Source organism: Bombina bombina, unplaced genomic scaffold (assembly GCF_027579735.1).
Source record: "Bombina bombina isolate aBomBom1 unplaced genomic scaffold, aBomBom1.pri scaffold_1821, whole genome shotgun sequence".
Lineage (NCBI taxonomy): Eukaryota > Metazoa > Chordata > Amphibia > Anura > Bombinatoridae > Bombina > Bombina bombina.
The window spans coordinates 1-18618 of record NW_026511461.1 but is presented as its reverse complement, the minus strand read 5'-3'; the positions used below and the strand labels follow the sequence as shown (position 1 = coordinate 18618).

Below are 18618 nucleotides of genomic sequence, written 5' to 3'. Positions count from 1 at the left end.
CCTGGCCAACCCGAAGGGAAGGGCCACAAACTGATAATGTTTGTCCTGAAATGCAAATCGCAGGAACGGATGATGATCCTTGTGGATAGGAATGTGAAGGTACGCATCCTTCAGGTACACCGTGGTCATGTATTGACCCTCCGGGATCATTGGCAAAATTGTACGAATAGTCTCCATCTTGAACGATGGGACTCTGAGAAACTTGTTTAGACATTTGAGATCTAAAATCGGTCTGAAGGTTCCCTCTTTTTTGGGAACCACGAATAGATTTGAATAGAACCCCTGCCCCTGTTCCCGATCTGGAACTGGGCAAATTACACCCATGGTGTAGAGGTCTTTAACACAGCGTAAGAACGCCTCTCTTTTTGTCAGGTCTACAGACAATCGTGAAAGATGAAATCTTCCCCTTGGGGGGAAGTCCTTGAATTCCAATTGATACCCCACCCCTGGGTCACAATTTCCAATGCCCAGGGATCCTGTACATCCCTTGCCCAAGTCTGAGCAAAGAAAGAGTCTGCCCCCTACTAGATCCGGTCCTGGATCGGGGGCTGCCCCTTCATGCTGTCTTGTAGCAGCAGCGGGCTTTTTTACTTGTTTACCTTTATTCCAGGCCTGGCTAGGTCTCCAGACCGCCTTGGATTGAGCAACGTTCCCTTCCTGCTTAGTGGAGGAAGAGGAAGCAGAGGATGTTCCTTTAAAATTTCGAAAGGAACGACAATTATTTTGTTTACTCCTCATTTTGAGGGGGCTTGTCCTGAGGTAGGGTGTGACCCTTACCTCCAGTAATGTCAGAGATTATTTCCTTCAACTCCGGCCCGAATAGGGTCTTACCTTTGAAGGGAATAGATAAAAGCTTAGATTTAGACAATACATCAGCCGACCATGACTTTAGCCATACCGCTCTACGCGCTACAATGGCAAAAACTGCGTTTTTCGCTGCTAATTTTGCAAGTTGAAAAGCAGCATCAGTCATACAAGAATTTGCTAGTTTAAAAGCCTTAATTCTGCTTTTTTGCAAAGTCGTTAAAACGATATTCAAAATGAATAATTTTGTTGATACGAGAGCCTAATTTGCCATCGGATATTGCACCACAAGTAATAGGAGAGTTAAATCTTATTTTTAGTAAATTAGGCAGTAAAAAACGATCTGCAGACAATTTTCACTTAAAGGGACACTCAATCAAAATTAAACTTTCATTATTCAGATAGAGCCTGCCATTTTAAACAGCTTTCCAATTTACTTCCATTAACTAAATGTGCACAGTTTTTTTATATTTAAACTTTTTGAGTCACCAGCTTCTACTGAGCATGTGCAAGAATAAGTGTGTATGCATTTGTGAATGGCTGATGGCTGTCACATGGTACGTGTATGCATTTGTGATTGGCTGATGGCTGTCACATGGTACAGGGGGAGTGGAAAAAGACATAACTTTTAAAATTGTCAGAAAAAAAATCTACTACTCATTTGAAGTTCAGACTAAGTGCTTTTGCTATTGTCTTGTTATCTTGCATTTGTTGATTATACAAATCTACTGTGTTGACTGGTCCTTTAATAGATTTTGCACCTCGTCACAGCTCTACTGTGGTGCCTACCTGCCCCCAAAACCTGTCAAAACGATCCGGTCCCACTTTAAAATACAGCCTCACAGTCTGGTTCCAACCGGTGCTAATGGCTGCTACCTCTCCAGAAACTAACTGCGCACTGAAGCGCAAAATTAGGCCCCGCCCATCATGTCTGATGAACCGAAAACTTGAGAAAGCCGCATGGGAAGCGTTTCAACAATAAAAATATGCACACACTGCTTTTTTGTAATGAACATGACATGTGAACCCACAGAAAAATTAAACTCAGCCTCAATAAACCCCATAATCATAATATTAGGTGTTTGCTAGGCTGCCCCAGTGTCTAAAACCAGCCCTTAAAGGGACACTGAACCCAATTTTTTTCTTTTGTAATTCAGAAAGAGCATGCAATTTTAAGCAACTTTCTAATTTACTCCTATTATCAATTTTTCTTCGTTCTCTTGCTATCATTATTTGAAAAAGAAGGTATCTAAGCTTTTTTTGGTTTCAGTACTCTGGACAGCACTTTTTTATTGGTGGATGAATTTATCCACCAATCAGCAAGGACAACCCAGGTTGTTCACCAAAAATGGGCCGGCATCTAAACTACCATTTTTGCATTTCAAATAAAGATACTAGGAGAATGAAGAAAATGTGATAATAGGAGTAAATTAGAAAGTTGCTTAAAATGTCATCCTCAATCTGAATCACGAAAGAAAATTTTTGGGTACAGTGTCCCTTTAAGTATCCCATGTTATCTTGAATGGGATAATAATACACAGGTTACTACAGTACCACCCCTTTTTTATATAAGGAATACTGCTTACCCTTTCCCCGCATGGGAAATATGTCAGCCAAATTCTGATATATCAGGTCTCCTCAGAATGTAAATGACTGCACATACCTTGATACTGCTTGCAGCAAGAAAACGTTCCCCATACTGAAGATTTCTCCTGTACTTCCTCAGTAAAACTTGAGAGAACGAACATGGATCTTAGTTACTACTGCTAAGATCATCAGACTGAAGGCATGATTCTTCTTCTATGTCATGCCAGAGTAAAAACAGTACTCACCGGAATCATTTAAAATAAAATATTCTTGATTGAAGAAAAACTAAACTATCTTTTTATCACCACATAAACTTTACCCTTCCTATTGCTAGCATAGGCAAAGAGAATGACTGGGGGGAGGAGTTAGGGGGGGAGCTATATAGCAGCTCTGCTGTGGTGCTCTTTACCACTTCCTGTTAGCAGGAGGAATATATCCCACAAGTAAAGGATGAAACCCATGGACTCGGTATATCTTGTAAAAGAAAATTAATTTCCCAGATGATCATTCCTACAATGAGAACTATCAAAGCTAGACAACAACTGTTCATTAGCTTAGAGAGAATTCAAAACATCACAATTATCACCAGGAAACAGTCCCTCTCATATGGATTTCAGAAGTCACTACTGTAACCCTGTCTAACTGCAAGAGGAAAATAAACTTTCCTTTCAACAGAGACTAAACCTTGCCTCACAAGGAAACTAGACCCTATGTACTCTTAGAAAATCCCATACAATAGACAGGATATTTAGAGGCAAAATTTTGATTCCCAGTTTCAGGAGAGACTGGAACAAACTTGAACTTTTAAAAGAAAGGTTAGTACATAGAACAGACAGAACTTCTCTCCGAGAGTCTCTATTCTGAATTATATCTGAAACTAAGCCTCTTAAGAAACTTAAAAGGGACAGTATACACCAAAATGGTTACCGTTTGAAAAGCTAGGCAACGCCTTTACTACCCATTTCCCAGCTTTGCACAACCAACATTGTTAAATTAATATACTTTAACATTTAAACCTCTAAATTTCTGCCTGTTTCTAAGCCACTACAGACAGCCTCTTATCACATGCTTCTTTATTAGCTTTTCACAATGAGGACTGGTAATTCACGTGTGCCTTATATATAACATTGTGCTCTCTCCTGTGGAGTTGTGCATGAACCAGTACTAATAGGCTAAAATGCAAGTCAATAGATAATAAATAAATAGCCATGTGATCAGAGGGCTGTCAGGAGGAGGCTTGGATACAAGGTAATCACAGAGGTAAAAAGTATATTAATATAATCGTGCTGGCTGTGCAAAACTGGGGAATGGGTAATAAAAGATTTGTAGTTGATGATCCCTTTAAACTACCCCCTACCAGAAACACTAGATCAGGGGCCACACCTTCATGCATTTGTAGTAGCAGGAGTAGTCTTCTTAGTCCGCTTAGACTTATTCCAGTTAGCATTGACCCAGAAGTACTCTGTTTTTTTAACAGAAGAAACTTCACTCATTTGTTCCTTATTCTGGCAAAAGGAACAGAAATAATTAAAGACCATACATTTTCCCTTAGATTTTTCATCCTGTATAAAACAGAAATAATATAATCTAAATGTGAACCAAACAATTTCTTACCCTGAAAAGAAAATAATCTAGATTTAGACACCATATCAGCAGACCAGGAGTTAATCCATAATGACATACTTTTTACATGAATTTTCATAATATGAATAACAGCATCACAAATAAAAGAATCAGCATTTTTTAGTAAACTTAAAAGATTGTCATGATCCTCAAAACACTGTTCAGAAAGACTGGATAAACAATAAGTAGAAGCAGCAGCCACATCAGCTATAGAAATGGCTGGCCTAAGTAAGTAACATGCTTGTAAAAATGCCCTTCTGTGAAAAAGACTAATTTCCTGTCTAGAGGATCTTTAAAAGAAGTACTATCTTCCAAAGGAATAGTAGTATGCTTTGGCAAAGTAGAAATAGCCCCATCAAACTTAGGAACTGTTACCCATAACTCAATATTAAGAACTGGCAAAGGATATACTTTCTTAAACCTTGCAGAAGGGTTAAATTAATTTCCAGGCTTTACCCCTTAAGGACGGGCATTTCAGACAAAAACTTCTCCAAAAGACCAGAGCATTTTTAGTATTTTTGCCATCACTACATTTTAACAGATAGTCTTTTTTTATTTACCTATTAAAACTATATATTTTTTTAGAAAACAACCCAAAATGTTGATCTAGGCATATTTTGGTATATTTAATGCCACCATTTCACCGCCAAATGCGATCAAATAAAAAAATGTTAACTTTTTCACAATTTTAGGTTTCTCACTGAAATTATTTACAAACAGCTTGTGCAATCATGTCAAAATGGTTGTAAATGATTCTCTGGGATCCCCTTTGTTCAGAAATAGCAGACATATATGGCTTTGGCATTGCTTTTTGGTAATTAGAAGGCCGCTAAATGCCGCTGCGCACCACACTTGTATTATGTCCAGCGGTGAAAGGGTTAATTATGTAGCTTTAAGGGTTAATTTTAGCTTTAGTGTATAGGTTACCCTCCCACCTGACACATAAAAAAAATATTTCATGATACTTTGTGCAACAAGCATTGAAATAATTTATTAGCTAATTTTAGCTGGGTGGTCAGTAAAATTAGCCCGGTGGGGTGCCCATTAAATAGGTCCGGGGAGAACACTGTATTACAAAAATAATTTTTAAAAAAAGACAAAATAATACACTATATCCACAACCAATTCTTGAAACCTTCTTGTAAATGACAAAATACACAAACAAAATGGACATTATGCCAGCTTTGTATATATGGTTTAGGCAACATAAAGCCAATGCAGTCTCATCGGGGCTGGTTTGTTATGAAGCTACGACCCTCAGAAGTTTGTGCCCTTTTTGCTTTCATTGTCTTTGTAGTTTCTTGAAGAGTTTGTTTAAGGTAAAATACGTTGTGCTGCAAGTCAATTACTCTAAGCATGACAGTCATATAAATAATGCAGCAGATAAATAGATTCAATGCCCTTCACTTGATCCAATTCAAGTGCATGTTTATTTTTTACCTTATTGTTTATGCTCAGTATTATGCAGTCATATAACTTTTATGCTGACCATGTCTTACATTAGAGGCAGTGCACTGAATTGTTCCTTGCATTGTGATATAAATCTAATTCTTTAAAGAAATAAAATATATACCTCATGTTCCATCCGTTTTAGCCTTTTCTTATCTCTTTCTTCAATCTGCACTGGATCCAACAGAGAAGTCATTGTACGGAGAAATCTGAAGGAATAGAAAATAAGTCAGTAAGAAATTCTGTATTGTTTAGTATTCTAAAAACAGTTGGCACAGACATAAAGAACAATGAGAAGGAATACAGCGAAGAAGTTAGCAATAGCATTTTAATGGTTTTGTAAAAGCAGAATTATTAAAAAAATAACTTGTGTCTCGGCTGATTTGATATCTCACGCTGTAAATTATATTGTACGAGGGGAAACAGAACAACTTTCAGGAAACAGGTGTTATTGTTTATCTTGAAAACTTCACATTTTTGGTGGGTTCTGGCGTTTTCATAAAAATAAAATTATGGAATAATAAATTGTGATTTTATACTTAAAGGGATAGTAAAGTCCAAATTAAACTTTCATGATTCAGATAGGGCATGTAATTTTAAACAACTTTCTAATTTATTTTTATCATCAAATTTGCTTTGTTCTCTGATTCTTTGCTGAAAGCTAAACCTAGATAGGCTCATATGCTAATTTCTATGCCTTTGAAGGCCGCCTCTTCTCTGAATGCATGTGACAGTTTTTCACAGATAGCGGACGTTAGTTCATGTGTTTCATATAAATAACGTTGTGCTGACGCACGTAAGTCAGCACTAATTGCCTGAAATGCAAGTCTGTCAAAAGATCTGAGATAAGGGGGCAGTCTGCAGAAACTTACAATGCCTTGCAAAAGTATTCACCCCCCCTTGACTTTTTACCTATTTTGTTACATTACAGCCTTAAGTTCAATGTTTTATTAATCTGAATTTTATGTAATGGATCAGAATACATAAAACTATTTTTTAGAAAATTAAAAACAGAAAATTGGCATGTGCGTATGTATTTACCCCCTTTGTTATGAAGCCCATAAAAAGCTCTGGTGCAACCAATTACCTTCAGAAGTCACATAATTAGTGAAATGATGTCCACCTGTGTGCAATCTAAGTGTCACATGATGTGTGATTACATATACACACCTTTTTTGAAAGGCCCCAGAGGCTGCAACACCTAAGCAAGAGGCACCACTAACCAAACACTGCCATGAAGACCAAGGAACTCTACAAACAAGTAAGGGACAATGTATTTGAGAAGTACAAGTCAGGGTTAGGTTATAAAAAAATATCCAAATCTTTGATGATCCCCAGGAGCACCATCAAATCTATCATAGCAAAATGGAAAGAACATGGCACAACAGCAAGCCTGCCTAAAGACGGCCGCCCACCAAAACTCACGGACCGGGCAAGGAGGGCATTAATCAGAGAGGCAGCACAGAGACCTAGGGTAACCCTGGAGGAGCTGCAGAGTTCCACAGCAGAGACTGGAGTATCTGTACATAGGACGACAATAAGCCGTACGCTCCATAGAGTTGGGCTTTATGGCAGAGTGGCCAGAAGAAAGCCATTACTTTCAGCAAAAAACAAAATGGCACGTTTTGAATTTGCGAAAAGGCAAGTGGGGGACTCCCAAAATGTATGGAGGTGCTCTGGTCTGCAGAAACTAAAATTGAACTTTTCGGCCATCAAAGAAAACGTTATGTCTGGCGCAAACCCAACACATCAAATCACCCAAAGAACACCAGCAGCCGGGACTGGGAAACTGGTCAGAGTTGAGGGAAAGATGGATGGTTCTAAATACAGGGATATTCTTGAGCAAAACCTGTACCACTCTGTGCGTGATTTAAGCGACTTGGAGGTGTGATTGCCGCAAAAGGTGGCTCTACAAAGTATTGACTTTAGGGGGGTGAATAGTTATGCACATTGACTTTTTCTGTTATTTCGTCCTATTTGTTGTTTGCTTCACAATAAAAAAAAAAAAAAAAACAAATCTTAAAAGTTGTGGGCATGTTCTGTAAATTAAATGATGCAAATCCTCAAACAATCCATGTTAACTCCAGGTTGTGAGGCAACAAAACAAGAAAAATGCCAAGGGGGGTGAATACTTTTGCAAGGCATTGTAGATACAAGGCAATCGCAGATGTAACAAGTATATTTCTATAACAATGTTGGTTAAGCAAAACTGGCAAATGGTAAATAAAAAGGTATTATCTATCTTTTTAAACAATAACATTTTTGGCGTTTACTATCCCTTCTTTGAGTGCTAATGACAGCTCTGAGCCGTCACAGTTTCCCACTCTGGTGCTAATGACGGCTCAGAGCCTTCACTAGCACTCTCTCACCACCTTGAGTGAGATCTGCGGGCTCCCACACGCTCTACCCCGGCGATCGTGCCTGTAGAGTGACAGGCATCGCCGGGGCTTCCCGTTTTGCGCAGTGACATCACGGGCAATAACGTGATGACGTCACTGTGCAACTTTAAACTTAACAATGTTAAGTATAGGAGCAGGGGGCATGCTGCTTAGAAGCCTGTATCTCAGGCATCTAAGCAGCTACAGACCCCCAAGACCCACCATTGGAAAGGGGGGGGGGGGGTCTTAAAAAAAATATATATATCTTAGCACCCTGGTGGGAAAGTGCTTAGCACTCAAAGGGTTTAAAGTGACATTAACGTGCAAAAAAAAAAAAAAAATTATGCTTACCTGATAAATTTATTTATTTCTTGACACTGAGTCCACGGATCATCTCATAATTACTATTGGGAATATCACTCCATCCCAGCAGGAGGCGGCAAAGAGCACTACAGCAAAGCTGTTAAATATTACCTCCATTCCCTCCAACCTCAGTCATTGACCGAAGTAAAAGGAGAGAAAGGAAGTAACAAGGTGCAGAGGTGCCTGAGGTTTATTTCACATATAACTGTCTAAAGAAACAGGGCAGGCCATGTCAAGAAATAAATAAATTTATCAGGTAAGCATAAATTTTGTTTTCTTTCTAATGACACGGTTAGTCTACGGATCATCTCTAATTACTATTGGGAATAAATACCCAAGCTAGAGGACACAGATGATAAGGGAGGGACAAGACAGGGAACCTAAACGGAAAGGCACTACTGCTTGAAGAACCTGTCTCCCAAAAGCCTCAACCGAGGCAAAAGTATCAAACTTATAGAACTTGGAAAAAGTGTGTATAGAGGACCAAGTTGCAGCCTTACAAATCTGTTCAACAGAAGCTTCATTTTTGAATGCCCAGAAAGAGGAAACAGCCCTTGTAGAATGAGCCGTGACTCTCTCAGGAGGCTGCTGTCCAGCAGTTTCATAGGCCAAGCGAATTATACTCTTCAGCCACAAAGAAAGAGAAGTAACCGTAGCTTTCTGACCCTTACGTTTCCCAGAGAAAAACAACAAACATGGCCGAAGACTGTCAAAAATCCTTAGTCGCCTGTAAATAGTATTTCAACGCACGCACCACATCTAGGTTGTGCAGAAGACGCTTCTTATGAGAAGAAGGGTTAGGACACAAAGAAGGAACAACAATTTCTTGATTAATGTTCCTATCCGAAACCACCTTAGGAAGGAACCCCAACTTAGTATGCAGAACTACCTTATCAGAATGAAAAATAAGGTAAGGAGATTTACAGTGCCACGTCGAGAGTTCAGAGACTCTGCGAGAAGAAGACATTGCAACAAGAAAAAAAACTTTCCAAGATAACAACTTAATATCTAAGGAATGCATAGGCTCAAACGGAGCCTGCTGAAGAACTTTAAGAACAAGGTTAAAGTGAAGGTAAACTTTTTCACATACAAATTGATCTGTATTTTGCTTTTCTAACGTACAACGTAGTCGCTACGTTTATTTTTTAATTAAACTTTAATTTGACCGTATTTACCAACCTTTATGTTACTATTGCTTGCTATCCTAATCTCCTCCCATCCAGCATTTCCGTGTTTGCTATACATAGACGTATAGAGCGGTCCCACCCGCTCTATACGTCAGAACTACGCTCGTGCACATCGATCCTCTTAACCGCGCATGCGCACAAAATGTAACAAAAATGTTGCAGTATGCGATCCTATGCGGTGGAGATTTACACGAGGACGCGCTCGCTTTCAAGGAGGAAGTATAAATATTCGCGCATGCGCACCATTAAGCATCACCTTCTGACGTCAATTGACGGCCGCCTAACGGACAGAAAATCAATTGGCTGTATAAACAACGTGATCGTTGTTTAGAAGAAGAAAAAAAAAAGACGGGTTGTTTTGTTCTAAGCGAAATCGCAGCACATTAAGCAACATAACTAAGGTACAATACAAAAATATAAGAAATGATGAATGAACATCCTATTAATTTTGAATGCTAAATTGATTTTTTCATAGCAGACTGATTCACTTTACCTTCACTTTAAGACTCCAGGGAGGAGTAACAGGTTTGAACACAGGCCTGATTCTGACCAAGGCCTGACAGAATGATTGCACATCTGGGACATCCACCAGACGTTTATGCAACAAACTAGGCAAGGCCAGACCCTCTCAAGACCCTCCTGAAGGAATCCGAACTCTATTTCAAGAGTAGCCTCTGGATTCACACCAATGCAGATAGATATTTATGCCATATCTTATGGTAAAAAAAAAATTGTCACAGGTTTACGAGCCTGGATCATGGTCTCAATGACAGACTCAGAAAAACCACGCTTAGATAAAGTTAAGTGTTCAATCTCCAAGCAGTCAGCTTCAGAGAAACGAGATTTGGATGAAGGAAGGGCCCTTGAAGTAGGTCTTTCCGCAGTGGGAGTGTCCAAGGTGGGAGAGTTGACATCTCCACTAGGTCTGTATACCAGATGCTGCGAGGCCACGCCGGTGCAATGAGGATGATCGACGCATTCTCCTGCTTGATTCGAGCAAGGAACTGCCAGAGCATCTATCAGTACAGCCTGAGGATCCCTTGACCTCGACCCGTACCTCGAAAGCTTGGCATTCTGTTGAGATGCCATGAGATCCAGCTCCGGCTGTCTCCATTTGAGAACCAAGCTGGCAAACACCTCTGGATGAAGTTCCCACTCCCCGAGTGAAAGGTCTGTCTGCTCAGAAAATCAGCTTCCCAATTGTCCACTCCTGGAATGTGGATCGCAGATAGACAGCAGTTGTGGGTCTCCGCACACTGAATGATCTTGGCTACCTCTGACATGGCCAAGGAACTCAGAGTTCCTCCCTGATGGTTAATGTAAGCCACTGAGGTTATCTTGTCTGACTAAAACCTGATAAACCAGGCTGAAGCTAACTGAGGCCAGACCAGAAGAGCATTGAAGATTGCCCTCAACTCTAGAATGTTTATGGGGAGAACAGACTCATCTATGTCCCCTGAGCCCTTGGAGAACCCCAGACTGCTCCCCAACCCAGCAGGCTTGCGTCCGTTGTCACATTCACCCAGGTGGGTCTGCAAAAAGCAGGTTCCCTGGAGAGATGCTCCTGAGACAACCACCAAGGAAGAGAATCTCTTGTTGCCTGATCCAGATGTAATCGTGGGGACAAATCTGCGTAATCCCCGTTCCACGGTCTGAGCATGCATAACTGCAGAGTTCTGAGGTGAAAAGGGGCAAACGGAATGATGTCCATGGCAGCTACCATCAGACCGCTCACCTCCATACATTGAGCCACTGACGGCCGAGGAGAGGACTGAAGGGCCCTACAGGGAATCTATTATTGTTCCCAAGAACACTATCCTTGTAGCTGGAATTAAGGAACTCTTTCCCAAATTCACCTTCCAACCGTGAGAACGCAGGAAGGATAACAACATCTCCATGTGAGAATTCTCTTGTTGAAAGGATGGAGCCTGAACCAGAATGTCATCCAGATAAGGCGCCACTGTAATGCCCTGCAACCGGAGCACCGCCAACAGGGATCCCAGGACCTTTGAAAAAAATCTGGAAGCTGTGGCAAGGCCAAATGGAAGAGCCACAAACTGGAAGTGCTCGTCTAGAAATGCAAACCTTGAACCAAGGGAAGAATGGAACAAATAGTTTCCATCTTGAAGGACGGTACTCTAAGGAACTTGTTTAGACTTTTGAGGTTTAAAATTTCTTTTTAGGGAACCACAAACAGATTGGAGTAAAATCCCAGACCCTGCTCCTGCATTGGAACGGGAACTATCACTCCCAGGTCGGAAAGGTCTTGAACACAGTGTAAGAACGCCTCTCTTTTTATCTGGTCTACAGATACTCTTGAGAGCCGAAACCTGCCCCTGGGAGGAAAGGTCTTGAACTCTAGTTTGTATCCCTGGGACATAATGTCCAACGCCCAGGGATCCTGAACATCCCGAACCCAAGTCTGAGCATAGAAGGAAAGTCTACCCCCACAAGATCCAGTCCCGGATCGGGGGTAGACCCTTCATGCAGACTTTGAGTCAGCAACGGGCTTCTTAGCTTACTTCCCCTTGTTCCAAGACTGGTTTGTCCACCAGGAAGGTTTGGACTGATCTTGCTTGGCAGAGGAAGGCTTACCTTTGAAGTTTCGAAAGGATTGAAAATTAAAAAAAGCTTAGACTTACACGAAACATCTGCAGACCAGGATTTCAACCATAAGGCTCTGCGGGCCAGTACGGCAAAACCAGAAATCTTTGCTCCCAGCTTAATAACCTGTAGGGAAGCATCCGTAATAAAAGAATTGGCCAACTTAAGGGCCTTGAGCCTATCCTGGATCTCTTCCAGGGGAGTGTCTGTCTGAATAGAATCAGACAACGCATCAAACCAATATGCAGCCGCATTAATGACGGTAGCAATACACACGCAGGTTGCCATTGTAAACCCTAGTGAACATACATCTTTTTGAGCATCCCCTCCAACTTCTTATCCATAGGATCCTTAAAGGAACAACTATCCTCTATGGGAATAGTGGTTCTCTTAGCCAAAGTGGAAATTGCCCCTTCCACCTTGGGAACTGTCTGCCAAGACTCCTTGATAGAGTGAGCATTAGGCAACACCTTCTTAAAATAGGGGACGGAAAAAAGGGATACCAGGTCTCTCCCATTCCCTCACAATAATCTCTGTAGCCCAATCAGGTACAGGGAAAACCTCCACCATGGAAAATAGTTAAAAAATAAATAAATGATACAGTGTGTATGTATGTGTATACAGTATATACATATATACACACACACACACACACACACACATATACACTGTATACACATACATACACACTGTATCATTTATTTATTTTTTAACTATTTTGCGGCCCCAGGATACACCCCCCTGAAAAGTCTCTCAGATTATGTTTTTGCTGTTGTTGATGTCCTTTTGCTGTAACCAGGTAATAAAGGGACAGATATGAATGAACTAACAACTTTCCAATTTACTTCCATTAACAAAATGTGCTGAGTCTTTTCATATATTTAAACTTTTTGAGTCACCAGCTCCTACTGAGCATGTGCAAGAATTCACAGGATAAACGTGTATGCATTTGTGATTGGCTGATGGCTCTCACATGGTACGTGTATGCATTTGGGATTGGCTGATGGCTGTCACATGGTACAGGGGGAGTGGAAATAGACATAACTTTTAAAATTGTCAGAAAAAAAAAAAATCTACTACTCATTTAAAGTTCAGACTAAGTGCTATTGCACTGTCTTGTTATCTTGCATTTGTTGATTATGCAAATCTACTGTGTTGACTGGTCCTTTAAATTACAGGAAAAGCAGGCTAAATAATGTAAGTGTTTTGTTTGTTTGTTTTTTTCTTTTAAATAGGCTGTAAATATTTTTATTGATTCATTTTTATTAAAGGGATATGAAACCCAAACGACAGAACATACAATTAAAAGAAAAAAAGTTTCCAATTTACTTCTATTATCAAATTTGATTCATTCAACATGATATTCTGTACTGAAGAGAAACCTAGGAATGGGGCCGGAGCACTATATGGCAGGAAATAGTGCTGCCACCTAGTGCTCTTGCAAATGGATAACATTCTTGCAAAAATACTACTACCATAGAGTTCTAGACACATGCATGCTCCTGAGCTTACATGCCTGCTTTTCAACAAAAGATACCAAGAGAATGAAGTAAATTAGAAACGTGTTTAAAAATGCATGCTCTATCTGAAAAATGAAAGGTTTCATGTCCCTTTAAGTTTTCAATTTTTTATAGAACCATGACAACCTTTTTAGTGTTATGTTGACACATGAAATATTGACCATTTAACATTGTCAAATACACACAAAATAAATAATAATTAAAAAAAAATAGAAAACCATTTCAAGAATAAAGTATGGAAAAACTATTACAACAGACTGCCCCTCTATTCATATAGAGAGTTTAAGAATATACAGGTATATAATTATCTAGTTCCAAAAGGCTTGTTACAGCCAGATATGGGCCAGAATAGGAGTGGTACGTTAACTGTTTCACAAGAGAGATATTAAGTTTATTGTGGCTGTTTGAACGCATCAGAAGGAGTGCTCGTATTACAAGTTGAAAGTAAATGCGAGTGTGTGAGAGCAATCATGATTTACGCTAGAATGATTACTGCAACATCAGAGCTCTGGTTAACCGTACGAAACACATCAAAAATACATACAAAAGTACAGTTACACATCATAACACCATCATTAAAAACATTAATCTGATTGACAGATGATGATTCTTCAAACAACTAATCATGGGAAACCATGATTAGTTGTTTGAAGAATCGTCATCTGTCAATCAAATAGACAGTATGGCGGATGGGAGAGCTGTGCTTATCGGCGGTGCAGTTAAAAGACACAAATGTAAGAAAATAAATCAAATTTAAAACAATTTCATGAATTAGCCTCTTAAGGACATATGACGGAATTTTTCCGTCATAAAACAATTGAGCAAACTGAAAGCTGTGTCCTTAAAGGGTTAAACTTATGCTAAATTTTTAAAAGTCTATAGAATGCCGTTAAGATAGCGCGTTAACTTTACATTCACTTTAAAGCCAAGTAGGGACAGATATTAGCCATGAAAGAGTCAGCAGGGTGCATTTCAAGTTCTGAGTATTAGAAATTGCTCAATTTCCAGAGCTAAATGACATAAAAGGGGAACAAAATAAAGAATTAAACATATTTAAAAAAGCTGTTTTACTATGTATAACTAAACATTTTATATAAAAAAATCTCAAGGTATTTACTATCCCTGAAAAGTCTCATCAACCCAGACAAGAATACAAGATTAGTAGAGTCCAATACACCATTTGTTAATTGCATAATTACGATTTTTTTATTCTCAATATTTTTGTAAAAAGAGAAAGAAAAAAAGGTTGTGCAGTTTTCTTTTGTTTTAAGAAACAAACTAAAAACTTACCCTGTTTTCTGGCCTTGAACATTATCTTCGTCAAGTGATTTTTGCATTACGGACCCTGAGCGGTGCAGGTAGCTTGTAGCTGGCGATACTGATGGTTCCTCTGAATGAGCCACGTCTCGAGATGGCAACTGGTTTTCATATTGTTGTATTTGATTGTGAATTGGTGGGTGGGTGTTCTGTTTTTTAAATGAATCAAAATGCATTGCCCATCTGTCAGGTTCTTCAGCCTATAAAACATAAGAAAATGAAATTACTGAACAAATTCAGAGATATATATAAAATGAAACAAGCATAAAAGTTTAGTGGACACCTTAAAAGGACATTACACTTAAAGGGACATGAACCCCCAAATTGTGATTCAGATAGAGCATAGACTTTAAAACGACTTTCTAATTTACTTCTATTATCAAATTTGCTTTATTCTCTTGGTATAATTTGCTGAAGGCAACTGAGAGCTAGATGAACACATCTAGTGAACCAATCACAAGAGACAGATATGCACAGGCACCAATCAGCAGGTAGCTCCAAATAGTGTAGGATATGTCCATATTATTTTTCAACAACAAGAGAACAAAGTACATTTCAAACTAAAAGTGAATTTTAAAATAAAAATACATGCAAGTTTATTTTTTACTTTCCTATCCCTTTAAAAAAATTGATAGTTTGCTGTTAACTTTTCTCCATTTTAATTTGATCCATTTTACCTGCTGGTGTGTATTAAATTGTTACAAATAAATAATTTACCTTTTTTGTCATTTCAAATAGCTGATTTTGCCAGTTGAAACTACCACTGACTGACAGTTGCAATACTGCATTATTGGGTACAGAAAAGCTATGTAAACAAGTGACTGGGGAAGAAATCCAACCACCAGTCTGGGCGAGTCAGAATTAAAACTTTAATTATTCAGATAAAAGGGTCCATTTATTAAGCAGTGGATGCTGCTTCAGAGCCCCATTGTTTCAGGTCCGCCTGAAACTGCTCCTTAACTTTTTGTGGCGGACTGAAATCATCCCGATCTAATACAATCGGGATGATTGACGGCCCCTGCTAGCGGCTGATTGGCCGCGAGTGAGCAGGGGCAGCATTGCACAAGCACTTCACTAGAAATGGTTGTGCAATTTTAAATGCCAAAAGTGTATCCTGTCGGCATTTAGCAAGGTCGAGCAGACATGATTCGCTACAACGAATCATGTCCGCTCAACCTTCGTTAAAATCTACCCCAAAGTGTGCAGTTGATGGATTTCTGTCTTTTTTCAACCTCATCTACTATGTTACTCCTATTATCAAATATCACTTTTTTCTCTTGGTATCCTTTGTAGGAAAAGCATACTTAGGTAGGCTCAGGAGCAGCAGTGTACTAATGGGAGATAGCAGCCAATTTGTGGCTGCTCATTTATGTATATTGTTATCGGCTCACCAGATGTGTTCAGCTAGCTCCCAGTAGTGCACTGATGCTCCTTCAACAAAGGATACCAAGAGAATGAAACAAATTTGATAACAGTAGTGAACTGGAAAGTTGTTTAAAATTGTATGTTCGGTCTGAATTATGAAAGAATAATTGGGAGTTTTATATCCCTTTAAAAAGGGACATTAAACCCAAAAAATGTCTCATTATTCAGATAGAGAATACAATTTTTAAATCGTGAATGGAAAAAAATTGGGTTTTACGTCCCTTTAAAATGATTTATTTTAGTTGCAGCTAAATGGAGGTAAAACATATTAGAGCTGTACCTATGCAAACACGCTTTTTATTACTATGCTTTTAGCGTATGCCACAGTACACTAATCTGTGCACAGAGAGTTTTGTTTAATACATTTGTGATATGAAGCCCTATAAGATCACCTGTCTGTCTCAGTGAAAATGTATTTTTCCCAAATACCGGTGCAAAGGAGGGAATTCTTCCTATGTAACTATATACCAGGATCTCCGTATGCTCACTGCTCTCTGCTCCTCAACTGCTGCTTCAAAACATATGAGGTTCATCAGCACTGTATGATAAAAAATTTATTTTATTGAAGATCCTTTAAAAATAGCAACGTTTCGTGACCATATGTCACTTAATCATGCCTTGTGTTACACATTGATAAGTTGTTCCTTTTAAACTTTCAATTTCTCGCGCCATGTTTCTTGTAATCTGCTCCTAAGTTGTATTAGACTTTATTAGTCTTTGTTGATATGTTTCAAAATTATGGGGATATTAGGTGGTCTACCTTGCACTAAGGAATTCATTATGATATGTAATATTTGTTGCTACTGTAAAACACATCCACAGTGATACTTTGTTTTTAATGTTACATGTGTTGTTTAAAATAAGCATTATAAGATGTTATTTGCGTAGTATACCAGTAGATGGCGCTGAGAGCCTACTCTGGAAATATTTGGCGCGAGAAATTGAAAGTTTAAAAGGAACAACTTATCAATGTGTAACACAAGGCATGATTAAGTGACATATGGTCACGAAACGTTGCTATTTTTAAAGGATCTTCAATAAAAGAAATTTTTTATCATACAGTGCTGGTGAACCTCATATGTTTTGAATTGACCAGAGGGTTTGCAGTTTAACCTGAGCACCGTGCACTAACAGTTGTGCTGTATTCAATTATGATATTGGACTACCTCAACTGCTGCTTGGAGCTTTAGTAATTTAGTGACACAGGATGTAGTGTGTGTCCCCCTAGTGTAAGCTATTGCTGGATCACCAAAAAAGGCCGTTATTGCCAGTTAAAGGGACATAAAATTGCAATAAGAGGCAGTGGCTTCCTGTTGGAGGCGGGGCATGCAGGTAACTGCAGGTAGCTGCAGGTGCTGAGGACGCTCCGTGCCTCTGAGAGAGGCCTAAATCTAACACCAACACATGCATTGGTTTCCCTTGGCCACACTCAGGCTTGGGAACATGGACTCCGTTCCAGCATGGGAAGTTAAAATTGCAGCCTAGAGGTGCACGGTGGCTGGTGCACGCCATTTCTACAGGGACTCCTAAGTACCGACTCAGTTCCTTCCTGGACAAGCCCTCTGATACACATGAGTGTATAGCAATGACCGTCAGTTGCTCTACTCACTATACCCGGCATTAAAGTGGTATTTAAGAAAGAGGCTCTGAGATGTACTTGCACGAGAACTATACCACAGACAAGATAAATACACGCTGGTATATAAGTTACAGAGTAGTGACTCTGACACTTACCTGGTTGAAGTGTTGATATACCTAGCGGCAGCCCTTTCTGCCCCTGCACGGTCTGTGATTGGAGTTTCGGGGGGCTTGCGCGGCATTGCCGTGCCCGGTGGTCCTGGTTCTGGAGGAGTCAGTCTCTCTTTGTTGGGCCGTGAGTGGAGTGGAGGCTCCGCGGTTCTTACCGCAAGGAAGTTTGGGCGCCTCGGACAGCAAACAGCTGAAGTGATCCCGCCCCCCCCCCAGCGCGAAGTATCGCGGACGAAGTTACACATTGCTCCTGACTGTGGCTTGCACAGGTCATCCAGCGTCGACGACGTGTACTCTTGAGGTACTCGCACAGAGAAGAAGTGTCTACGGTGGCTGATCGGATGACTGCTTTCTGCGCTGTAGGCGCATTGTTATGCTGTATAGCAGTTCCTCCACCTTGGTTGCAGCTTGGAGCCCTCCGGCCACAGTACGCCACAGCTTGGGAGGATCGAACAAGCTGATAAGGTACTTTTGTTGAGGCTGTGGGTATCGTCAGTAAGGCTCCATACTCTGGTCTCATTATGTACGCTGGTCCGGATATCTAAAAACTTCCTTTACCGCACTTGTTCAGTTGGTTTAGTGCACTTAACCTCCCTATTTGTACAGCGTTCT

The 18618-nt window shown here is 39.9% G+C and overlaps 1 protein-coding gene across 1 annotated transcript in view; it reads right to left on the bottom strand.

The window, feature by feature from the left end:
* Positions 1–15032, bottom strand: part of LOC128643761 (coiled-coil domain-containing protein 66-like) — a gene marked incomplete at both ends in the record, with an annotated part of 33837 nt that extends 18805 nt beyond the window's left edge. The window contains 2 exon segments of the mRNA XM_053696580.1: positions 5588–5672; positions 14806–15032. Coding sequence (XP_053552555.1) covers positions 5588–5672; positions 14806–15008 — 288 coding nt within the window.
* Between the last annotated feature and the right edge of the window lie 3586 nt (positions 15033–18618).